This window comes from Esox lucius, chromosome 9 (genome assembly GCF_011004845.1).
Source record: "Esox lucius isolate fEsoLuc1 chromosome 9, fEsoLuc1.pri, whole genome shotgun sequence".
NCBI lineage: Eukaryota > Metazoa > Chordata > Actinopteri > Esociformes > Esocidae > Esox > Esox lucius.
Window position 1 is genome coordinate 7,061,201 of NC_047577.1, and position 25,356 is coordinate 7,086,556.

Below are 25,356 nucleotides of genomic sequence, written 5' to 3' on the forward strand. Positions count from 1 at the left end.
TTGAACAAGAGTTTAATGATTTGAAGTGGTATTCCATGCCATGTTGAAGCTGTGTTACTACGTGACATGCTAGTGTTTGAGTTTCATTTATGTACTGAATGCAAAAATTGAAAACAAGAATTTAAGCTACTACGGATTATGAATAAGATTTATATTTCAAGATCTGCTAAAGTTATTGAGAGAGTAATTGAATATTGCCCTGCAGGTTGTTTTTTTTATGCATGATTCGAGAGAGAGTTCCATTGGAAGGTTTCGCTATTTGAGACGTGAAGCAGAGCAGTCGAGGGCGTGAATGATCATCTTGCCTGCAACACGGACGGCTTCTACTCACCATTTCTTCATTGCATCGTAAAGAAAAGCGCGAGATTTCACCACATAAAAAAAAAACATACTACCCGGATAGATGGACTTTGGGTTATTGTTTTGGGGTTATTTCATCAGAGCTCTGAGGTCATTTTATTTTTTGTTTTTTTCTCAACTTATGTGTAAGAAGAGGGCTGAAAACTAAAAGGACATTGCGAAAGAAAAGAGAAACAAGGTCATACTGTTTAATAATTTATGTTTAATAAACACAGGCTATATGTTCTGAGTAAACTATTTGGTACTTTTATTTCTCTCCTCTTTTGAAAAGTTCCTTAGAAAGGCAGCACTTCACTGTACATTACAATAAGTGCCCCTTACAATGACTTAAATCAAAAGTTGGACATTAGATCTAAAGGGGCACCTGTATGATCTGTGAAGAACGGCATTGCATTGGAGAAATTCATTAGTTCCAATAAAGGATGTAGCTGCACTTTCCTAAACGACTGCACCTAGCCAAGCAGCCCACACTAGCCAAAAATATAGCTGAGTTGCTGCCCTAAAAGTTCAAACTATTTGAGGTTTGACTTCTGATGTCGCTAACTTCCCAAAGTGCAACTAATCTGATTGCAGCGTGTTACAGTCATTCTATGAATAAATGGAGAATAAACTGTATTTATTCACTACAGTGAATGAATACCAGGATCTTACTAACAAGTCACGTGACTAGAGGAAAAACAGCATGTGGAATTGCAAGTAAATACCTAGCCACACTAGTTATTGAATAAGGGCTGGTATTGCTGCTAGCTAAAGTCAGTAGAAATCTGTTTCATGTACCTTGACTATCATTTCCCTGACCTTGCATTGAGTGCAGTTCACACCGTCTCCCATGTGAATGGCCTATAACATGCTAAAAACATGCATGAGAAAAACATCATAGTACATTTGTAAGCTGCATTCCTTTGACACAAAAGAACATTCCAGTAGCGATTCCCAGGATCCCCAGAGTGAGACCCAGTCCACAGAACACAACAGGATCCAGACTGGGACCAGGGGGCACCTCAAACTCTGTAGGGAGACATGTATTTCTGTCATTCATTATTTTCCAAAGATTTCATGTAAAATGTAACACATAGAGAAACAATTAATCACCCCATTTCCTGGTTACAGGTTCATCCAAGGCTGGGTGCTCCACAGTACAGGTGTAGATGTCCCCATCTTCTGGGTCAAAGGTCAGAGTGGAGAAATGGTAGAAGGTGATGTCATTATTGAATAAATAATGACTTGCTTTCACTCCCTTTGTGATCTTCACATCATTCTTTGTCCATTTGACTTGAACAGGTGGAGGAAAAAAATTATTGATGTAGCAGACAAGATAGTTGTTTACTCCCTGCTTCACCTCTTCCTTGGGATACAGCATGACATCAGGGGGAACTGTGGTTGGGAAATGAACCAAGAAATGTGATTAAGGTATCAGCTGTGACTACATTTTGGCGTTCAGTCTGACAGCTAACAGCAAGTTTCATTTTACCAGCTCTCTTTGAAATGTGTTGCTGGCATCTAATTCAAAGTGGACATACTTTTTTCAAGAAACAATAAAATGTCTCTGTCAACATTTGATATGTTGTTTTTGACTATTTTCTATTGAATAAAGGGTTTTAATGACTTACACAACATTGTATTCGGTTTTTCTTTGCATTTTACACAGTATCCCAACTTTTTTGGAAATGGGTTATATAATCAAATGTATTTTATAAAGCTGTTTTTACATCAGCAGTTGTCACAGAGTGCAGTTGTCACAGACAACCAGCCTGAAAGGCCAAAGAGCAACAGGTAGGGTTGTATAGTAAAAATAGCTTTTGGGTGGGTTGTTTGAGTCCAAGAGTGATTGGGTGGTATACTGTCAATTAAATCTGTCTCCAGTGTGAACATTTTGTGGAGCTCCACACCATAGGGGGAACTCTGCTCCTATTGGCTTACCCCTGAGCGTTTATTTTAGCAGAGCAATCCCGCCATTTGTCCTATCTTTAATGTAAGCCAACTCTGTTGTTATGAAGATTCCGTTTTTGAAGAAAGAAGAACGTGAATGGAATTTTCTATTTCCAGCCCTTGTGTGTTTCGTGCTCTGCGGCGAGACCCACGAACACTATGGTCTGCCACGCCGTGTCCCGGAAGGTTCCGTCTGTTTTATCTGTGGTGCGTCGCCAGCTGAGAAGGTGCTCTCTCTTATGGCTACAAACCTGAGGTCTCTGTGGGTGAACAGTCTAATGACGGCATTTGTTTGGGAGGAAGGAGAAGACTGGAGAAGGCTCATCGGGTTTTTATTCTCTTATATCTGGTCAGCTATCCGGCAGCCATTTTGGCACCTTTGGAACATCTTGAGGGCCAGGTCCATACAGTGTCTGTGGTAGAGGATGAGGGGTCTGTGGCCTCATCCTCTCTTCTCCATGCACCAGTTTTCACTCCGTTGCAATTTTCTCCTGGAATCATGTGGCGTGAGGCCATTCATGCCCACCCACAGGCGGTGAAGGTGCCCCTAGCCTCTGCTATGAGGGCTAGGTCGAGGGCTCATGGTTCCCCCCTTCCAGGTGTTCCAGTGAAATGCTTCTGTGGTTCACCAGAGGGCAGAGTGGGTTGTGTCCGAGGGAACCCCTTGGTTAGCCCCGCTGGCTCTGTACCTGGGGCCTTGAGACAGTGATTGGTCTTCAGCTAAGAAACCGTTGCTCCAGCGCCAAAGAACTGACAAGTCTACTGTTCTGGGCGTCCAAGCCATACATGTGGCCCTGCTGGTGGCATCCTTATCTTTTCTCTCCACTGGCCACTCCTCTCTCCCTTCTGAGGAGATTGAGGAGATGCCAGGACCGCTGTTTTACCGCTGACTCAAGCATCAGCTCTGTGCACAGGCCGTGTCATGGCGAGCTTAGCGGTGGTACAACGCCACTTGCGGACAACTTTCTGGACAACTTTCTCGGAGGTGGAGAAGCCTGCCCCTCCTTCCGCTCCACTCTGCGACTCCAACCACAGCTCTTGTTCACACCACTGGGGCTCTGACCCTGACAGTGCTTGGATGTGCTTCTGCCCAGCAGTTGCCTGTTCTGTGGGTTCCCAGGAATGTAAAGAGGAGGATGTCTGGTGGAGAGGGAGAGAACAGCAGTTCCACACCAATGAGGTGTGTGGTGTCTAGTCTGAGGTGTCGAGTTTCTTTGGCCAGGAAACAGAATTGTGGCTGGCTTGTTGTGTCCGGCGGCAAGGCTAGCGGATGGGATGTCTGTTTCTGGTGATTGTAGTCGATGTGCTGCTGCTGGTGTGTCCCCGATGTCAGAGAATCACGAGATTACAGTTGTAACCGCTACACCTGCTCCTCTGATGACTGGTGTACAGCCCACTGAAAACAGCGCTGGTTTGAGTCTTTTGTAACCCATGGTTACAGTCGACCCTTCTGTCTGTCTGCCCGCGGCTTCGGTGGCTTCTGGTGCTGTCCTTACAGTCGTAATGTGCACCTAATTCCCTGGTGATGACTTACGCCTCCTCAACCGGAGCATAGTCCCATGGCCGGATGATTGTCACAAAATGTTTGTTAAGACGCATTTAGACAAATGATTTTGTCCCAAAGGATGATAAAGAGGATGCATGCTTTCATGTGCTGGTGGTTCCGCGTCACAGAAAGTTTTTCTGCTTCTCCTTTCAGACGGTGGCGTTTTGAGTTCAAGAGAACCCAGTTCAGGTACACTCCGGCAATCAGCTTGGAGCAACGCTAGAACCTCCACGTTGGAAAGGAGTCAGACTGCTGGCTTACCTGGACGACTTACTGTTCGGCTGTTTGTGGCCTCAGTCAGGGGCACACATAAATGGCCTAGAGCTGAAAGCTGCATGATATACTACACAACTGTATTGCTTCACAGTGCCATTTTTACAACCCCTGGCCAAATATTGTGGACTGCATTTGTAAGTGTATTGAGAAATGTTTTGTTCAAATAAATGAACGCATTTACACAATCATTTTATAACATAAGGCCACACAATTGAACAATAAGGGGAAAAACAAACAAACATGCAAACCTCTCCTGGTACTCCAGGGCTGCTGATTTTAATACTCAAAGCATACTGAACATTTACAAATAGGTATTTGAACGCAGAGCTGCAAAACAATAATAGTAAATGAATAATAATAATTTACCTTTAGCTTCTGGGCTATCAAAAGCCAAGTCACTGAAATGTTTTTTTCCCACAGGGATATAACCTTCTGCTACGTTCAAACAAACAGGACACTCTATTTGTTTGCTGAATTCAGGTGCTGTTATCACTACTTTTTGATTGTCTAAATCTACGTAGAGGTATTCTTCACCATCTGCGCACGCTGTCATTTCAAATTCCTCGGTTTCAGAACGTAATACCATGACATTGAATACATGTTGAGCTGTGGAGAAAAAGGGTGAAATTAATCAACATTCAATTGAACTCCTGCAACACAAACATAATTGTCCAGGAAGTTGTTTTTCTTGTTATAAATCTTTGAACAGTAAAAACATTCATACCAAAGATGTTCTGCAAACAAGTATTTCAATTACACACCGTACTGATTAAGTGTATAATAAATGTGTTATTTTAGACTACATTGTAAGGAACCCTGTATAATCTGAAATTAGTGCCTTATTCCAACCTGTTCTTACCTTGGACTAGTGCTGAAATGACCCCTAAATGCAGGATAACAAACACAGTACACATCGTCAAAGTGTGAATTCACTGTTGTGTTTGGGTATGAAGTTATAACTTCCTCCTCCTCCCTCTTGATTCTTTTACCTGTTGCATCAAGGCAAACAAGAAAATCAGGATTTTTAGACAGACTAGGAAGTCAATATTTTTATTATTGATAGTCATATCACACCACAGATTACCATTACATTTAACAACATGAGAACACTTGCTGTAGCGTCCAAAACTGTCCACCTGTTCAGATCCAATTTGTTTACAGACATTATAGACTAGTTAGTAGACTTGACCTCCACAGACCAAGTCAACCCTAGACAGTTGTACTGTTTTCTGTACTGTTGGAACAAGACATAGATTAGCTAGTTAAACCGGTGCTTCAGCCTTGACTGCCCCAAAGGACATTTGAAGAGACTGTGTGTGAATATATTTTAAAGTTATACAAACATCTGTTATTGTTTTTTTTCTAAATAGTGTATATTTTTTTATCAAACAGGTGAAGCAGTATACATGCCATTATTTGAATATTTAGAAAACTTTTATATGTTAACAGTGTGGTCAAACAAATGACCTGAACAAGTGACTTGAATCTGAATGTAATCTTTCAAGATATACTTTTCAGTAATCCCACAGCCTAATCATGTGATCTTATGCTCCCTCAAAAAGGGTCAACCTTGCCTCAGATAGAAAAACTATATATCTAACAATTTAGCAAACAAGCAGGTACACCCTACTGAACATTGTGGTATAAAAATAAGTGTTCTAGATTGTAAGCTTCACATTTCTGTTTTTCACAGATGGGTGAAGTGAGGCCGTTACACAAAGAATTTGCTTGAGTCTGCTTGACAAACTACTTGCATACATTCAGCATATTCAAAAGTTGAGCCTACCAACTGCCAAGAACTCAAAGTATTTGGACATTAACACATTCGTTTTGTTGGCTTTCGATTTTGAAATGATACCACGGTTGTTCACCTCGTGTCAAAATAAAAGTCCATACTATGCTTTGCTGTAAAAATTAACACCATATAGCCTAAAATGCTACTAAACTATAATATGTGTAAACATTAATCATACTTTACCCAAAGCTTTATTGATTCAAGTAATTATGAGCTTTGTTACATTCAAAGTATGTTTTTAAACATGTATGGTTTCTGGAGACTAAGTATTACCAGAAATAAGTAAAATGAAACTCACAAATATTTATTGAAACTCACAAATATTTTAGGCCACTCACAAATGTAATACTAGTCACAAATCTATAAAATGCAGATGACAAATGCTGTGACATTCACAAAAACATATTTGAACATACAAATATAATCTTGCATTAATTTGCTTATCATCCTTTGTTAAAAATGTATTATTTGTTTGGGGATTTTAAGATATGTTTTTGAAACTGTATGCACATATTTGTTGACTATGGTTTTTATTTGACAGTTGCCTTGTATATTTGTGCAGTCTACAGTGGGGAGAACAAGTACTTGATTCACTGCCGATTTTGCAGGTTTTCCCGCTTACAAAGCATGTAGAGGTCTGCAATTTTTATCAGAGGTACACTTCAACGGTGAGAGACGGAATCTAAAACAAAAATCCCGAAAATCTCTTTGTATGATTTTTAAATAATGAATTAATTCAGGTGTTCCCTTATTTTGTTTGAGCAGTGTAGTTCATTGTATATTCTCAAAAAATAATAAAATTAGTGTTTTTTTATGAGTGGCTTTTGCACATTACTGTATATACATAAATACATGCTGTACATATACACATGCAAAGAATGTACATACTGGTGGATTGACATGGCGCTGTCTTTCACACAGCAGAAAAGTCAAAGCACTTAGCAACAGATGACACTCTAAAGAAGCCATGCCTACCATGAATAATTGTTAGATGTTGTTTTCTGTTTTCTCTGTGGAACCTTCTGTAGTTACGATGGCTAGCTTGCAGTGTTACTTGTTGTTCGTGTGTTTGTTATCATTCTTCATACAAACTGGTAAGTAGAATTTATATGTAAGTAGAGCTTTTGAACTGCTAAACATTCAATGACATTTATAAGAATCTATTTTTGGTACTCCATATACTCACTGTAGAAAAAATAATATGTGTAACAATTTAGAACTGGTAGTGCAAGTACACACACGTTCTATTTGATCAAGGACAATCATGTTTGTTTTTGTCTTTAGATGGACACTTTATCACCATCCAGAACCTTTGTTATTTCCGTGGGGAAGATCCACTAGATGTTGAGTTTGTCTACAGAATCTATGCAAACCGAGTGAAGTCTTTTGAATACAACAGCACCCTTGATAGATTCACTGGATACACTCCAAATGGGATAGATAAAGCAAGGATATTAAACTACGATCCAGCGAGTCTGGAGAATAAGAGGCGTCGACTTGATTATTACTGCAAAGATTATGGTCAACTTGGATACAATGCTGTACTACTTAAAACGGGTAAGCATATCCATGAATAGAAGTCAGTAGCCTAGTGAAAGATGAAAAAATGCTTAAGTTAGTAATTGTTGAAATTGTTAGTGTTTTATTGCGTTGAAAATATTGTGCTATAGGACCTGATACAGAATTAGTAATTAACAGCAGTCTAGAAGGCTGAAATGCACCGATCAATCGGCCAGTGAAAGGAATCCTCCAATCGCTTCAGCTGATCTTGGTTTGGGATGTCTAATTTGTAGAACCGATCTTTGGTGTACAATGTCAGCCAAAATTATTATTTGATCCAGCATTTTCCTCATGAGTTCACTTTTCTTTTGGTTACTCTGATTAAATAAACAGTCACATTAATGTGGGTATTCTGTTTGTTCACTGGCAAGGATCGAGACTACACAATAGTTAATCTTATACATACGACAGGGAATATTAGGCTATGCGCGCATTACGGAACCCGTAGCCTGTCCTGTGTAGCTGAGTGAGAACACGCGAGGCCAAGCAGTGCTAAGCAGACAGGCACAAGACGGGAAATATTAGGCTAGATGTAGCCTCTTCAACCAGGCTTCTTCAATCAATAAATATAGGTCTAGCTTTTCACTAAAAGGATGCCGGACAAGATTTGAGGTGTGGCCTCGCAAGACTGGGCTAAAAAGTTTATTGCAGACCACCCTGTGTCGTTAATTTCTGCGAGGAACTAAAACTCAAACTGCGGTATAGTGAGTAGAAACCATATATATTGTGAACGTGTTTTTATGTTACCGTGGTAAAGGTAATTTTACTTCGGTATATGACAGATATTCAGACATTAAACGCTCAATAGGTCGCAAAAAATTTAAGCTAGGTCCGGGTATTATTAGTTTGTTCGTTTACTTAGGACAACAAAATAATGAGCATTTCGTTTGTTCAGAAAAAAAACAAACGAACGGATACTTGACCAGAGGAGGGGTGACATTTGACTGGGGGAGGGGTGATGACTGAGTAGGAGGATGAAAAGAGTTTCTGGAGGAATGATAATGTTCCTAATATGGATGCTGTACATCGGAACGCTCTCGGTCATACACATTACCCAACATGCACAGCGAATACATCTACGGTAAGTATCGAGATTCACAATGTAAAACCTGTATGTATAACACATGCCTTGGTAGATGAGAAATTGTAAAGCTGTAGAAAACTGAAAACTATTTTGTTTTGAATGACTTCACTTTTTCCCTTATTAGTTAAGCCGTACGCACGTCTAAGGACCGAGAAGCACCCCAGTGACAGACACCGCATCATGCTAAAGTGCAGCGCCTACAAGTTCTACCCCAGAAAAATCAGAGTGACCTGGTTCAGGGACGGACAGGAAGTGCCCATGAACATGACTTCCACAGAGGAGCTGGCGAATGGTGACTGGTACTACCAGATCCACTCCTACCTGGAGTTCACGCCCACACCAGGAGAGAAGATCTCCTGCATGTTGAAACACGCCAGCCTCATCGAGCCCATGATCCTCCACTGGGGTAAGGCTCCTAAAGCTGTCTTATAGAGGTCCTCACAAGTCCAAGAAGTTGTATCAGTTCACCAACGTCTTTCCCACCCCACCCGCAAAATTACAATGAAAAATGTTAGACCCATTTTGAATGCATCTGAAAAAAATTAAATGTTCTGTAAGGTAGAAAGAAACCCGAAAAACAGTCCCATGCCCGTTCAGATCCCAAAGATAAGAAGAATAAGAAAGATGCCTTAAAATGGTGCAGCAGCCAGGCAGCGCCATCAATAGCACAGGCATTTAACTTATTGTGTTAAACATCCTTAAAAAAATACATTACCTAGAGGTACCTACAAAACATTGTATTTATTTATATGTAGGCTATTCAATTGGAATAGGAAATAAATGTTGTGACGTTGCATAAAGTTGTTGAAACGAAGCCACGGCGAATGCTGGCCATAATCAAAGCCAAAGACGGTCCAATGAAATGTTAGAATGTGCACGTTTTTCTGGGGCCAAGCCGTGTATTGCAGCGTGATTGAATGATTCAGAACAAGGAACCAAATCCGTAATAAACATTGGACTGAAGCTGGGTGACATGGGAAAATAATGTATTTCCTTTTTTTTATTGTTTAGGAGTTGATAAAGGTCAAAGAAGACATGTTGGATGTTATTAAAGCTATGTTATATGGTGGATAGCAAAGTATTCAGTGAAGGGCCAGGATAGTGTTTTAGGCTAAAAGAAAGTAGATGAAAGAGTTAATGGCAGCAATCACACCCTTATTCAAATACACTGAGTGTTAGGATGATCTCAAGAACTGAACCTTGAGCAAAACCCAAAGATACCATCAGAATTGTGTCTGGCCCCAGATTTGACATTTTGCATTTGGTCAGAGAACTGGATTTCAAACCAGGCTAGACGGGTCCTCTGAAAACACGAGTCTCAGGCTTGTAATATCATGCCTACTCCACAGTCTCCCAGAGTGCAAAGATCTTTGACATGAAAGAAGCCAAGACCACATCGTTGTTCTCATCATGCATGAAGGTGGTGACTTCAGGGGGGCCGGCAGGAATTTTGTGCCCCAAGACAAAAAAAAATCTAATTGGGGCCCCTCTGCGCAGCAGTTATTTTTTTGGGGCCCCTGTCAGTCATGGGCCCTTGGAATTGTCCTAACTTTTCCCCCCTATATGGCGCCCCTGGGTGACTTGGTCCTGCTTTACAGTATTCACAGAGTACAGCCTCACACAGGGAGCAGAACAGATACTCTTCAAGTTTGTTGTCATCTCATGCCCAAAACTACTGCAATTCCCTCCTGGTAGGGCCTCCGATATCTTCCAAAAAACCCTTCAAGTTCTCCCAAGGTCACCCCGCTCCTCTTCCTACTCCTCTGTCTTCTAGTTAAAGCTTGCATCCGCTACAAAACCAGCGTGTTTTCCTACAGAGCAGCGGGAGCTTCCCCTCCCTACCTTCAGGCGATGCTCAAACCTTTCGTCCCAACCCAAGCTCTTTATTCTGCCACACTTCACATTTTCGTGTATCAGTGTTTTATAAGAGGTTATGTTCAACTTCTGGTAAACTGTTGTTAAAGAGAGAACATCTAAGAGACTCGTGGCAAAACACAACACAATGAATGGCATGTTCACTGTTAGTGCAGAGTACTGACTTACACACACACACAAACACACTCTTCACACACTTTCATGTATAAGAGAGAAACAAGAAGAATCAGGGCATCATTATTCAGGCATGCATGCATCTGAATGAAGAACAGATGAAAACCTCTACCCTGACTTAGTCTACATCTTTGTTTCAGGTCCAGTTTCTAACATAACTCCATCTACTTTATCTACTCCGATATTTAATTCATTGAGCAGGATGTACTGTACTTACTACTGAGTTGCAAAGTTGTCCCACCTAATTAGTTGCTCTGGATAAGACCATCTGCTAATTTTAGAAAAATCTATCTTGGAAAAGTACATTTTAGCTCATAATATAGCTCATAATATAGCTCATAATATGAGCTATATAATATAGCTCAAATATACAATTCTGCTCGAGTGTAGAAATAATTTTAGAGGTTACTTTTTTGTGTTATTCAACTTTCTATATGATTTTAACATGTCTAGTTTTTATCTTTGTAACCTTTTATTGGTCTATTAGATTACTCACTTTAAAGTGAATGTTGTGTAAGAAATTCTAAGATTCTCAACCTAACCTTTAGACTGATTCTCAACCTAATCTTTACACTGATGCTCAACCTAACCTTTACACTGATGCTCAACCTAACCTTTACACTGATTCTCAACCTAACCTTTACACTGATTCTCAACCTAACCTTTACACTGATTCTCAACCTAACCTTTACCTTAGCAAGCATGTACTCTGGTTTTGATAATTTGTCAGTAGTATGAACATTTGCAGATCATCTACAGATGGTAATTTATCCAACTAAAGTGTAACCTCATTTACCAACAACATCTCATCCTAGACGAGCCACTGCCTGGGTCTGGGAGGAGTAAGATAGCTATGGGGGCATCCGGCCTGGTTCTGGGACTGGTCTTTGCTGCTGCTGGGCTCATCTACTACTACTACTGCAGATTGAAAGCTACTGGTCATCATTGTAAGTTGAAAAACATCATAATAGATAATATAGTTAACTGGGAGCAAAACACACAATCATTTATACAATATTATAGCTAATCAGTGTGAAACGTAAAGTCACCTTCAAAATTATTGACATCCTTCATAAAGCAAAAATAGGCTGTTTACGTTAAACAACATATAATGAGATTTAATGAGATATAATATAATTTGAAATATGTGGAATATATTTTACTTCATTAAATATTCAAGTGAATCTTTCCCAAACGTATTGACGTCCTTGTTTTCAGTATCTTATCCAAGAAAATGGTACAAAGCCTTTTTATTCAATTCAAACTACTGTTTCTCTTTTTAAAGGCATTAAAGTTTGGACACTGAGATGGCCAATAAATGGTGGTCAATTATTTTAAAACGGATTGTAAGAAGATTTGAGCCAGTAATCGAACCCACAATTGCTTATGCTGAAGATACTGAACTAGTCTAGAGATTGCCGGATTTATTGCTCCTTTAAATCAGTACCACAGTTTTCAACTGTGCTAATATAATCGCAAAATGATTTTCTCATGAGCACATAGAATTTTGAAATTATAAACTTGGATAAACAAACACAATGTGCCATTGGAACACAGGAATGTTGCTTGCTTTATGCCCATGTTGATATTGACGCTCACATTTTGAACGGTAATGTAGGTACCCTAGGAATCAAAAAGCTAGGAATCAACTGAGCCAGTGTACTGGTGAAGGGATAGATCAAATAGACTGATAGATGGAATCAACTGAGTCACTGTACTGGTGAAGGGATAGATCAAATAGGCTGATAGATGGAATCAACTGAGTCAGTATACTGGTGAAGGGATAGATCAAATAGGCTGATAGATGGAATCAACTGAGTCAGTGTACTGATGAAGGGATAGATCATATAGGCTGATAGATGGAATCAACTGAGTCAGTGTACTGATGAAGGGATAGATCAAATAGACTGATAGATGGAATCAACTGAGTCACTGTACTGGTGAAGAGATAGATCAAATAGACTGATAGATGGAATCAACTGAGTCAGTATACTGGTGAAGGGATAGATCAAATAGGCTGATAGATGGAATCAACTGAGTCAGTGTCCTGGTGAAGGGATAGATCAAATAGGCTGATAGATGGAATCAACTGAGTCACTGTACTGGTGAAGGGATAGATCAAATAGGACCATAGATTGAAGGTTAGTGATTTCATGCTCCCTTGTAAAAGTATTTTTTATATTTAATATTTGTATTTTGTAGTTTATTTTTATAACAAATACCTTAATTTTAAGTGTCTCTTATTTTATATTACATTTTGATATCTTTGCCCATCTCTGGATGTATTGTACCTGTTAATTGAGAAAACACCCAAAATGTTATAACATTATGTGGTGGATCAACAAGCATGCCTGTGCACCCTGCCTGAACTCTGTGTTCCAGGGCGACATCTACTGTCAGGGACTGGTATGACAGTCGGTCTAAAGAAAGCCCCACTGATTGCCTTTCTCTCTACATTCGCAGACAACAGGCCATAACTAAGGGAGGTGGAGTGAAAACAACAGAAGTCAGATGCCAACAAGGAGGCAGAAAGGAGGAGGCAGAATGAAGGACCTGTCGGGACGGAGGAGAAAATGAATTTAACAGAATTAAGAGATTAACAGTGTCTAGAGGAAACAGGTCGGCTGAGCACTGCCCTCCATGGGGAAACTGAATGCTCGGCATTAAAGCCTTGGTTTGTTGACCGTTTGCGGGAGGGATTCTAACACTGAACCTAGCGACTGGAAATCAAGGATTTCTGAAGCATTCGAGGCTTTCATTGAATTGGCCCGAAAAACAGTCCATTGTCTCGAGGATTTTGAACTCACTGCACAGTGGTGACACCTGCTGGTCAGGAATAAATGTCACATTTAATGTCTTTGAAGACAAATTTGCCACAATAACCTGTGGTTCAATGTGCATTTTGCGAAGGTTCATATCCCACATTCTTCTTGCCTTTCCAGCTAACATTTTTCAACTGTGCATCCATTCTAATGTTTTGTATTATAAGGCAAGAGTGTCATAAGTGTCATAAGACACTACATAAAACAAATTACTTAAACAACACTAAACAGTAGCTATAATAAACCATAGAAGCCTGCATTTTACAAGAGCCTTTGGAAAAAGCACGTGATCAGACAATGCTTCGGACGTCATCAATCACGTGGTATTACAGCAATGTAAAAGAACTGATTTCTTTTCAAGCAAAAATAATTGTTCTGAAAGCAAAAATGAAGAGTAAAACAAATGTTTTTGCAATCAAATGTTTTGTAATTGAATGCAAAACATTGTTTTTTATTCCCAAAAATATTTTGAGAACAAAAAATGTAGTTTGAAACAATTTTGTTGTCCACCATCCTTCATTTTGACTAGGCTGCCCCCTTAGCTGGCAGTGCTTCTTTGTTTTACACTTGAAACTTGAAGTTGGACGGCAGAATAGACTGACATCTTTGTAGTAGAAGGTAATGAACCGACAGTGAGTCATAGGAGCTTAACTACTAGCTATGTAGAAATTGGATGGAAGAAAGCTGTGCTGCTTTCTTCCATCCAGAAGAAAGCTGCAAATAAAGAAACTAGTATCACAATCTAAAAGGTTTTAAAAGCCAAAAAAGGAAGCACTGCAAGCAAAGATGTCAGTCTATTCAAAATGAAGGGTGTTTGATAGCGAAACAAAATCTAAGACTAACAGTTTGCACCAATTTATGCTGCATGTCCGTTTCATACAGATATTGTGGTAAACTGGAAATCTGAGAGGTGGTTTTAACTTGCCATCCATTCAGGCAAGTAACCCAGCCTTTGGGCCTTGTGTCAACGATCATTAGTTGACTTGCTGAAAGCATATATTACTGTGTATTATTTTTTAAACAATAACTAGCTAGCCAGCTATGTAAAAATAAGAAACACTGATCGGCCTTCACCTGTGCAGAACCGTTTACCTTCAGAGCCTTGTAGGTTTGATGACATACAGTCATGGCTGATGAAGCACTGGCTAAATAACTTTTTATATATTATGAACATGAAAGAAAATGTATTATTGCACATTTTTGTCGTTAACTTTTGTAGTTATTTTTGCTGACAAATACTCTAACGTTATTGTCCAGGAGTTGTGCCAGCGCACGGTCAGTGGACTAGTGACAGACTTAATAGCAAAAGCTGGCTAAAAGTCAAAAATTTGAAGCACAAGCTGGCTAAATGTATTCTGAATGGCTCCTTTTTGAATAATATTATCATAAGCTAATGTGAAATGTTTTGAACATTTGATGTTCATTGTATCTAACACTCTTACCATAATATAAACCCTGTTGAATATCATTACTGCAATCATACTGCAATTTAATGCTCAGTTCAAAGCTCATTTGCTAGGTTGGGTTATGTTTTGTGAAAAATAAAACAGAACCAAATCCCATTACTAAAACATAGGTCAATCTAGTAAGGTTTGTCTGTATCCGATATATATTGACGTCAATTCTTTAACCCCAAATGTACTTTTTTGGTTTGCTTTTATTTCTATTCATAACTGTTCATTGCGTTCTTCACTCTGTATATTCATGTGCTACTCTTAGAAGAAACAAAACACATCCACTATAAAAAATACAAAAAATTATTTCCTGGATTATTATTTTCTGTTGTGTTCATTATAAAACAATAAAAGCACCAGGTGGCTAAAGGCATTCTGTATGGGTGTATTTCAGAAAGCGGGTTTAGTGAAAACCTAGAGTTCGTTCACTCAGAGTTGATGGAAACTCTGGGTTTACGATTTCAAAGAGCCAATTCAGCGTTTCTCTGAGTCAGTTACTATGACAACAAACTCCGTGAAGCTAACCTGCTCACTAGCAGGTTTTATTCAACTAACCCTGAGTTTGTCCTAATCTTTAACTAAAACCTGCATCTGAATGTGTCAGACAGAGCGTGTCCTTTTCTCGAAGAGCCAGTTGATATTGAAGCACAAATACTCTGCAGAAATCTGTTGGGAGAGAGTGATCAGACCCCGCTTTTATGTGTTATCATTCCCTAATGATTATCGGTTTGAGCATTTTCTTTATGCACAATCGATCATTTATCTCAGGGCCGGGTCCAGGATGAAATGACTGAGGGGGCATTTTTATCTAATTCATATATAATTTGCAGTGTTTAAGGGGAAACTAAATGGGGGGGGCACATACTTCTATACTGCCAAGTAACCTGTGTGGCACAACGACAAACACAGAAACATAAAAATATAGCAACTATTGTTTTATAAAATATGTATTTATAAAAAATAAGAATATAATAATGTGAACAACTTTTATTTTTTATTTCGGTGCCATCGAGCTACAAGAGCATGTTGCTGCCAGAGAACGTGCATTCATCATGAACCATGGACACTGTGCTTGATGTGATGAAAGACACTATACCCAGGTCAAACTTTCTTAGTGTGCAACTCATGTTATTCAGTACATTTGATAAATAAACCCTGAACTTTATATTACACCCCCACACAGACACACAAACAACACACACAGTGCTCTTGTTGTAATGATGAAGTTGTTTTGAGAACATTATTTTGAGAATGAAGGAGCCTGCACATGTACTCCCACGCACAGGATGTTAATTAGCATATAAAAAAATAACATCAATACTATTCAAGTATATAAAAAACAATAGCATAAAAATTTAAAATATATGCTTTTATAAAAAAATATCAATATTGAAAAATAAAGTTTCAACAATTCAAATTCATGATATCAATAATTCAATTCAGTATCAACAATTCCAATCAAAAATTGAATTGTTGATATCAAAAATACATGCAATACATTGGGTTGTACACATCCATCTAAAACATTGGGCAAAACATTCAAACATTTTGCTAATGAGTACCATGCCATGATCCACTATACAAGTCTTTGCAAAGATGAAGCAAAACATCTTTATCAATAATTCAGTTCAGTATCAAAAAGAAAATATTGTTGCAAACATACACCTAATGTAAATACCTGAAATATACATTTGAATATTTATACATTACAATTTCAGCTCCCAGATTTGCACCGTTGGGCATGTTCTACAGACCCTGACAGCTTTTTCCAACTGAGACCTCATGTGTTGTGCACAAACTTTCACTGCAATACATTTGTACACATCCATCTAAAACATTGGGTTGTACACATCCATCTAAAACATTGGGTTGTACACATCCATCTAAAACATTGGGTTGTACACATCCATCTAATACTTTGGGTTGTACACATCCATCTAATACTTTGGGTTGTTAACATCCATCTAATACTTTGGGTTGTACACATCCATCTAAAACATTGGGTTGTACACATCCATCTAATACTTTGGGTTGTACACATCCATCTAATACTTTGGGTTGTTAACATCCATCTAATACTTTGGGTTGTACACATCCATCTAATACTTTGGGTTGTACACATCCATCTAATGTACACAAATAACATTTGACCAAAGCAACTGTCCGGATGATGACATTAATCAAAAGTTGGACATTAGATCTAAAGGGGCACCTGCATGATCTGTGAAGAACGCCATTGTATTGGAGAAATTCATTAGTTCCAAAAAAGGATGTAGCTGGGCTTTCCTAAAGGACTGCACCTAGCCAAGCAGCGCACACTGGCCAAAAATAAAGTAGAAATTATTTTAGGTTTGACTTCTCATGTCGCTAACTTCCCAAACCGCAACTAATCTGATTGCAGTGTGTTACAGTCATTCTATGAATAAATGGAGAATAAACTGTATTCATTCACTACAGTGAATGAATACCAGGACCTTACTAACAAGTCACGTGACTAGGGGGAAATCAGCATGTGGAATTGCAAGTAAATACCTAGCCACACTAGTTATTGAATAAGGGCTGGTATTGCTGCTAGCTAAAGTCAGTAGAAATCTGTTTTATGTACCTTGACTATCATTTCCCTGACCTTGCATTGAGTGCAGTTCACACCGTCTCCCATGTGAATGGCCTAAAACATGCTAAAAACATGCATGAGGAAAACATTATAGTACATTTGTAAGCTGCTTTCCTTTGACACAAAAGAACATTCCAGTACCAAGTCCCAGAATCCCCAGAGTGAGACCCAGTCCACAGAACACAACAGGATCCAGACTGGGACCAGGGGGCACCTCAAACTCTGTAGGAAGACATGTATTTCTGTCATTTATTATTTTCCAAAGATTTCATTCAAAATGTAACACATAGAGAAACATTTAATCACCCCATTTCCTGGTTACAGGTTCATCCAGGGCTGGGTGCTCCACAGTACAGGTGTAGATGTCCCCCTCTTCTGGGTCAAAGGTCAGAGTGGAGAAATGGTAGAAGGTGATGTCATTATTGAATAAATAATGACTTGCTTTCACTCCCTTTGTGATATTCACATCATTCTTTGTCCATTTGACTTGAACAGGTGGAGGAAAGAAATTATTGACGAAACAGACAAGAGAGTTGTTTACTCCCTGCTTCACCTCTTCCTTGGGATACAGCATGACATCAGGGGGAACTGTGGTTGGGAAATGAACAAAGAAATGTGATTAAGGTATCAGCTGTGACTACATTTTGGCGTTCAGTCTGACAGCTAACAGCAAGTTTCATTTTACCAGCTCTCTTTGAAATGTGTTGCTGGCATCTAATTCAAACTGGACATACATTTTTCAAGAAACAATAAAATGTCGCAGTCAACATTGGATATGTTGTTTTTGACTATTTTCTATTGAATAAAGGGTTTAAATGATTTGCACATAATTGTTTTCTGTTTTTCTTTGCATTTTACACAGTATCCCAACTTTTTTGGAAATGGGTTGTATAATCAATTTATTTTATAAAGCTGTTTTTACATCAGCAGTTGTCACAGAGTGCAGTTGTCACAGACAACCAGCCTGAAAGGCCAAAGAGCAACAGGTAGGGTTGTATAGTAAAAATAGCTTTTGGGTGGGTTGTTTGTGTCCAAGGGTGATTGGACGGTATACTGTCAATTAAATCTGTTTCCAATGTGAACATTTTGTGGAGCTCCACACCATAGGGGGAACTCTGCTCCTATTGGGTTACCCCTGAGAGTTTATTTTAGCAGAGCAATCCCGCCATTTGTCTAGAGGGCTAGGTCTATATGGTGTCTGTGGTAGAGGAGGAGGGGTCTGTGGCCTCATCCTCTCTTCTCCATGCAATTTGTTCTGGAATCATGTGGCGTGAGGCAATTCATGAGCATTGAGCATTTACTGTAGCTTTAAATGGTGCAGCATTGAAGATGAATAGAGATGATTATTCATTTAAATGTGAAATTCTCCAAAATGCTGTGTATGTCAAATTGTATGTCGTGTACACATAGCGGAGACCCCCCCCCCCCCCCCCCCCCCAATTTTTGAAGGGGACACAAATAATACAGCCACAATTATACTTGTAGAGGACATGTGTACACAGAGGAAAGCCTTAATACTATCATTAGTGTAGGCTAGCATGGGGACTGTACCATTATCCTTCTTTTCAGAGTTTCTCTTGATTCAATGAAAAGCTGACTAAATTGACCAAAATATTCTTCTGTAAGTTGTTTACAATCAAGCCACAAATATAACTTTAAACATAATGCCTTATTTTGAAAAAGTGTCCCCATATAAAATAAATACAATGCTTTTGTAACAAATACATGTATTAGGTTATAGTCACTGCTTTAGAAGTAGAAATTAAAAATAAAAAAATAATTTAAAGCAAACTTGATGGGACAGGCACTAAACAAAAGTACCAAATAGCTAGGGTTGGGCGATATGGAGAAAATCAGATATCACAATATTCTTGACCAAATACCTCGATATCTATATTGCAGCGATATTCTAGGGTTGACAATTGATGCTTTAACAAAATATCTTCAACACAAATCTTTAACATCAGATGTCTAAGTATAGGCCTAAATAAGGTTCATAGGTTCACCACGCGGCCATATTATAATTATAAAATGATCTTGCGTCCTCCACATAAATAATAGGTTTTGTCTGGGACAGAGAATATACACTCACCTAAAGGATTATCAGGAACACCTGTTCAATTTCTCATTAAAGCAATTATCTAATCAACCAATCACATGGCAGTTGTTTCAATGCATTTAGGGGTGTGGTCCTGGTCAAGACAATCTCCTGAACTCCAAACTGAATGTCAGAATGGGAAAGAAAGGTGATTTAAGCAATTTTGAGCGTGGCATGGTTTTTGGTGCCAGACGGGCCGGTCTGAGTATTTCACAATCTGCTCAGTTACTGGGATTTTCATGCACAAACATTTCTAGGGTTTACAAAGAATGGTGTGAAAAGGGAAAAACATCCAATATGCGGCAGTCTTGTGGGTGAAAATGCCTTGTAGATGCTAGAGGTCAGAGGAGAATGGGCCAACTGATTCAAGCTGATAGAAGAGCAACTTTGACTGAAATAACCACTCGTTACAACCGAGGTATGCAGCAAAGCATTTGTGAAGCCACAACACGCACAACCTTGAGACGGATGGGCTACAACAGCAGAAGACCCCACCGGGTACCACTCATCTCCACTACAAAGAGGAAAAAGAGGCTACAATTTGCACAAGCTCACCAAAATTGGACAGTTGAAGACTGGAAGAATATTGCCTGGTCTGATCAGTCTCAATTTCTGTTGAGACATTCAGATGGTAGAGTCAGAATTTGGCATAAACAGAATGAGAACATGGATCCATCATGCCTTGTTACCACTGTGCAGGCTGGTGATGGTGGTGAAATGGTGTGGGGGATGTTTTCTTGGCACACTTTAGGCCCCTTAGTGCCAATTGGGCATTGATTAAATGCCACGGCCTACCTGAGCATTGTTTCTGACCATGTCCATCCCTTTATGACCACCATGTACCCATCCTCTGATGGCTACTTCCAGCAGGATAATGCACCATGTCACAAAGCTCGAATCATTTCAAATTGGTTTCTTGAACATGACAATGAGTTCACTGTACTGAAATGGCCCCCACAGTCACCAGATCTCAACCCAATAGAGCATCTTTGGGATGTGGTGGAACGGGAGCTTCGTGGCCTGGATGTGCATCCCACAAATCTCCATCAACTGCAAGATGCTATCCTATCAATATGGGCCAACATTTCTAAAGAATGCTTTCAGCACCTTGTTGAATCAATGCCACGTGGGAATTAAGGCAGTTCTGAAGGTGAAAGGGGGTCAAACACAGTATTAGTATGGTGTTCCTAATAATCCTTTAGGTGAGTGTATGTTTAACAGCAGCAAACCCACTGATCAGCCACTTAACATCATATTGAGCAAAACACAACCTGTAGATCTTCAATATTAACCCTAATATCAGTTCACAGATAACGTGCATTTCTATCCAACAAGCTAGGTAACGTTACATTATATTACACTAAACATAGCGAACTTATGTCATGACTCATTTATTAATTACTCAGCATCATTTCTATTTGAGAAAAGAAAAACTTCATCCGATGTTTCATGTGAATAAAATAGCCTTGAACCGCCTACTTACTACATTCCACAACTAGCGTCACTGTAGCGGAGAAGGGTCCAAATTTAAGTATATATCATTGTTATTTACAATACACAGCATTGTTTTTAAGGGGGACAACCCTTAGATGGGGGGGTCCTAACCCCCCCGACCCCCTGGGATTTCCGCCCTTGACTACAGGCCTGAACCATTTTTAAATATTAATTTTGACCCAAGCCTGCAAAACAATAATAGTAAATGAATAATAATAATAATAATTTACCTTTAGCTTCTGGGGTATCAAAAGCCAAGTCACTGAAATGTTTTTTTCCCGCAGGGATATAACGTTCTGCTACGTTCAAACAAATAGGACACTCTATTTGTTCGCCGAATTCTGGTGCTGTAATCACTACTTTTTGATTGTCTACATCTACGTAGAAACATTCTTCACCGTCGGCGTCCCCTGTCATTTCAAATCCCTCGGTATCAGAACGTAATACCATGACATTGAATACATGTTGAGCTGTGGAGGAAAAGGGTGGAATTAATCAACCTTCAATTGAACACCTGCAACACAAACATAATTGTCCAGGACGTTGTTTTTCTTGTAATAAATCTTTGAACAGTGAAAATAATTCAACACCGTACGGGCTAAATTTATATTAAATGCGTTATGTTCCTTGCTACAGATTACACAGGTAAATAACCCTGTGTAATCTGAAATTAGTGCCATATTCAAATCTATTCTTACCTTGTATATATGCTGAAATAACCTCTAAATACAGGATAGCAAGCAAAGTAGACATCGTCAAAGTGTGAATTCTCTCTGACTGTTGTGTTTGGTCAAGTTATAACTTCCGCGGTCCGCCTACGTGAGTAAAAACGAAACTAGGACTGCGGTGAAGTTAGCTTTATATTCAAGAATGGGAGTTTGATCGTCAATACCTCAACAACGAAACCTGCCAGAAAGACAGCAATTACTTAGTCTGAATCTGCTGGCGATAGCAAACAAGCAACACTCCTTGATTTTCCATATCGATTTCATATTAATCTTACAGAGTCGAAAATAACGTGAAATACTGCTTTACTACCTTGCGAGGGTTAAGGCACCGTCTTAAAAGTGTACATGTTACTGAAAACGTCAGTTGTTTATGTAGATGTCAATAGCTCGTATTACAATTACCAACCAATATAGCTTCAGGGACAACTGCTCGAGCATTAACATCCTTTAGTTTTCCAATTTTCATTACTAGTTTATAAAGCAATTTTTCATGAATTATGCTCAATAGCTCAGACCCAATAAAACTTATATGGAAGTAACCAACTGATATAGCTTCAGGGAGACGAGCTCTACCATCAACATCCTTTAGTTTTCCAATTTTCCAATTTTGGACATTATTGCTAGTTTATAAAGCAGTTTTTCATGAATTATGTTCAATAGCTCGGACCCAATGAAACTTATATGGAAATAACCAACTGATATAGCTTCAGGGAGAGCTGGTCTAACATCAACATCCTTAAGTTTTCCAATTTTGGACATTATTACTAGTTTATAAAGCTTTTTTCCGTAAAAAATCCTCAATAGCTCAGACATAATAAAACCTATAAAGAAATAACCAACTGATATATCTTCAGCGAGAGCTACTCTACCATCAACATCCATTTGCTTTTTGTGTTTGCTAATATGTGATTCCTGAGAAGAAATTTGCAATTTAATTATCTTGTTAATATAAGTAATGATATTATGTTATTATTATTTCATACTGCAATTGCTATAGAGATTTCTGGCATTTCTGATTGGACCAAAACATTTCTACCTAGGACTTGTTAGATGGTAAGTAAAGCTTACACAGTAACATTGTTACATTAAAATTACAGTTACAGTTACATTAAAATTAGCACATCAAGTCCAATTTATTCTGCATTTGGGTTTATACCATTTAAATTTGTAGTTCCTCTACCTGTAGTGAAAGACAACAGAGTTCTCTTTCGGTCACACTCACCACAACGTAATCTGAGTTTGGGCATTGTCACGGCTTCGGGGTTTGGGAACAAGGAGGAGCAGGAGAAGGCGTGGTAGAAGGATATTTAATGGTATCCAGAAGAAATATACAATATATGTAGTACGAAGCGTCGCACAGCTCTTTTAACAGTCGGAGACAATCACACACAAAGACAGGGGGAGCAGAGGGAACATATATACCGGGGGTAATAATGATGATGAGGAACAGGTGCACTAAACAGGACACAGGTGAAATGTATGATGAGACGGTGGTGTCAGAAGGCCGGTGACGTCGACCGCTGGAGCCCGCCCGCTGCAGGGGGAGGTGAACCAGCAGAGGGCGCAGTTGAACGAGGGGTTAATACGGTAATCGGTGGGAAGGCGCAACTGATATGTTACCTCGTTGACTCTCCTCAGGACTTTAAAGGGCCCCACAAACCGCGGGGCCAGCTTCCGGCAGGGCAGGCGGAGGGGCAGGTCCCTGGACGAGAGCCAGACCCGGTCGCCCGGCCGATACACCGGGGCCTCCCCGCGGTGGCGGTCCGCAGAGGCCTTTTGACGGAACCAGTCGTCCACCGCAGGGGTACCGGTCTGGCTCGGCGTCCAGGGCGCCAGGACCGGCTGGTAACCCAGTGCGCACTGGAAGGGCGACACGCCCGTGGAGGAGTGGTGCAGAGAATTCAGTGCATATTCCGCCCACGGCAGAAACTCTGCCCACATCCCCGGCCGGTCCTGGCAGTAGGACCGGAGGAACCTACCCACTTCCTGGTTCACCCGCTCCACCTGCCGGTTGGACTGGGGATGGTAGCCCGAGGTCAGGCTGACCGAGATCCCCAGGTGCTGCATGAAGGCTTTCCACACTCTGGACGTGAACTGGGGACCCCGGTCAGACACGATGTCCTCGGGCACCCCATAGTGCCGGAAGACGTGTGTAAACAAGGCCTCCGCGGTCTGTAGGGCAGTAGGAAGGCCGAGCAGAGGCAAGAGGCGGCAGGACTTCGAGAACCGATCCACAACGACCAGGATGGTGGAATGGCCCTGAGAAGGGGGGAGATCAGTCAAGAAATCAACTGATAGGTGGGACCATGGTCGTTGTGGAATGGGCAAGGGGTGCAACTTGCCCACAGGTAGGTGCCGGGGTGCCTTACTCTGGGCGCACACCGAGCAGGAAGAGACATATACCCTCACGTCCTTGGCTAAAGGGGCCCACCAGTACTTACCGGCCAGGGCGCGCACCGTTGGCCCGATGCCAGGATGACTGGAGGAGGGAGATGTATGCGCCCAGTAGATGAGGCGGTCGCGGACAGACGCCGGCACATACGTACGGCCCTCAGGGCATGTGGGCGGAGAGGGCTCGTCGCGCTGCGCTCTAGCGATGTCCGTGTCCAGTTCCCATACCACCGGTGCCACGATGCACGACTCCGGGAGCACGGGAGCATCATCCACTGGCCTCTCCTCCGTGTCATGCTGGCGGGACAGCGCGTCAGCCCCGACGTTCTTACTCCCCGGCCTGTAGGTAAGAGTAAAAACAAACCGGGTGAAGAACATAGCCCACCTTGCCTGGCGAGGGGTCAGCCTCCTCGCTGCCCGCATGTACTCCAGGTTCCGGTGGTCAGTCAAGACGAGGAAAGGGTGTTTAGCCCACTCTAACCAGTGCCGCCACGCCGACAAAGCTCGAACCACGGCCAGCAGCTCACGATCACCTATGTCGTAGTTCCACTCCGCCGCACTGAGCTTCTGGGAGAAGAAGGCACAGGGACGGAGCGTGTTACGACACCCCGTCCGTTGGGAGAGGATGGCACCGAGCCCACAATCGGACGCGTCCGCCTCCACGGTCCACCGCAACCGGGTCGCCCCCCCTTCAGAAGGGAGGTGATCGGAGCCGCGACCTGGCTAAAGCCCCGGATAAACCTCCTGTAATAATTAGAGAAGCCTAAGAAACGTTGCTCGTCCTTAACCGTGGTTGGGGTCGGTCAATTACGCATGGCGTCAATGTGAGGCTCCTCCATAGCCACACCTGTGCTGGAAAAGCGATAACCCAGGAAGGACACAGACGACTGGAAAAACAGACACTTCTCGGCTTTAACGTACAGGTCATGCTCCAGCAGTCAAGCAAGCACTCTGCGCACTAACGAGACATGTTTGGCTCGGGTGGCAGTGTATATCAAGATGTCATCGATATACACCACCACGCCTTCGCACAACAAGTCCCAGAATACGTCGTTGACGAAGGACTGAAAGACTGAAGGAGCATTCATCAACCCGTACGGCATCACTAAATACTCATAGTGGCCGGACGTGGTACTAAAGGCTGTTTTCCACTCGT

The 25,356-nt window shown here is 40.8% G+C and overlaps 3 protein-coding genes across 4 annotated transcripts; 1 reads left to right on the top strand and 2 right to left on the bottom strand.

Moving 5' to 3' along the window:
- Positions 1-542: 542 nt before the first annotated feature.
- On the bottom strand, positions 543-5,069 carry LOC105012007 (H-2 class II histocompatibility antigen, A-Q alpha chain-like). The gene is made up of 4 exons (XM_020049824.3): positions 4,971-5,069; positions 4,478-4,717; positions 1,453-1,734; positions 543-1,368 (listed from the first exon to the last, which is right to left on the bottom strand). The coding sequence occupies exons 1-4, from the start codon at positions 5,023-5,025 to the stop codon at positions 1,235-1,237; spliced, it is 711 nt and encodes a 236-aa protein (XP_019905383.2). The 5' UTR covers positions 5,026-5,069; the 3' UTR covers positions 543-1,234.
- A 1,836-nt stretch (positions 5,070-6,905) lies between these two features.
- Positions 6,906-14,188, top strand: LOC105010382 (class II histocompatibility antigen, B-L beta chain-like). Of its 2 annotated transcripts, XM_013135214.3 has the most exons (5): positions 6,906-7,000; positions 7,191-7,463; positions 8,675-8,956; positions 11,415-11,546; positions 13,063-14,188. In XM_013135214.3, the coding sequence occupies exons 1-5, from the start codon at positions 6,940-6,942 to the stop codon at positions 13,074-13,076; spliced, it is 762 nt and encodes a 253-aa protein (XP_012990668.2). In that variant the 5' UTR covers positions 6,906-6,939; the 3' UTR covers positions 13,077-14,188. The 2 variants fall into 2 exon arrangements, with proteins under 2 accessions (XP_012990668.2, XP_012990670.2); XM_013135216.3 differs by lacking the exons at positions 6,906-7,000; positions 7,191-7,463 and adding an exon at positions 7,470-8,547.
- A 1,669-nt stretch (positions 14,189-15,857) lies between these two features.
- Positions 15,858-22,187, bottom strand: LOC105007472 (H-2 class II histocompatibility antigen, I-E alpha chain-like). Its single transcript, XM_010866427.5, has 4 exons — positions 21,780-22,187; positions 21,312-21,551; positions 17,796-18,077; positions 15,858-17,711 (listed from the first exon to the last, which is right to left on the bottom strand). The coding sequence occupies exons 1-4, from the start codon at positions 21,832-21,834 to the stop codon at positions 17,578-17,580; spliced, it is 711 nt and encodes a 236-aa protein (XP_010864729.3). The 5' UTR covers positions 21,835-22,187; the 3' UTR covers positions 15,858-17,577.
- Between the last annotated feature and the right edge of the window lie 3,169 nt (positions 22,188-25,356).

Bases quoted from the DNA above. Each gene is read 5' to 3' on its own strand.
- LOC105007472 (XM_010866427.5), bottom strand. From the start codon at position 21,834: ATGTCTACTTTGCTTGCTATCCTGTATTTAGAGGTTATTTCAGCATAT. The intron at 18,078-21,311 runs GTAAATTATTAT...TCCCAACCACAG, and splicing joins TGATACCCCAGAAGCTAAAG to TTCCCCCTGATGTCATGCTG. The intron at 17,712-17,795 runs GTGATTAAATGT...GTCTTCCTACAG, and splicing joins ACCTGTAACCAGGAAATGGG to AGTTTGAGGTGCCCCCTGGT.
- LOC105010382 (XM_013135214.3), top strand. From the start codon at position 6,940: ATGGCTAGCTTGCAGTGTTACTTGTTGTTCGTGTGTTTGTTATCATTC. The intron at 7,464-8,674 runs GTAAGCATATCC...TTCCCTTATTAG, and splicing joins TGCTGTACTACTTAAAACGG to TTAAGCCGTACGCACGTCTA. The intron at 8,957-11,414 runs GTAAGGCTCCTA...ATCTCATCCTAG, and splicing joins GCCCATGATCCTCCACTGGG to ACGAGCCACTGCCTGGGTCT.
- LOC105012007 (XM_020049824.3), bottom strand. From the start codon at position 5,025: ATGTGTACTGTGTTTGTTATCCTGCATTTAGGGGTCATTTCAGCACTA. The intron at 1,735-4,477 runs GTAAATTATTAT...TCCCAACCACAG, and splicing joins TGATAGCCCAGAAGCTAAAG to TTCCCCCTGATGTCATGCTG. The intron at 1,369-1,452 runs GTGATTAATTGT...GTCTCCCTACAG, and splicing joins ACCTGTAACCAGGAAATGGG to AGTTTGAGGTGCCCCCTGGT.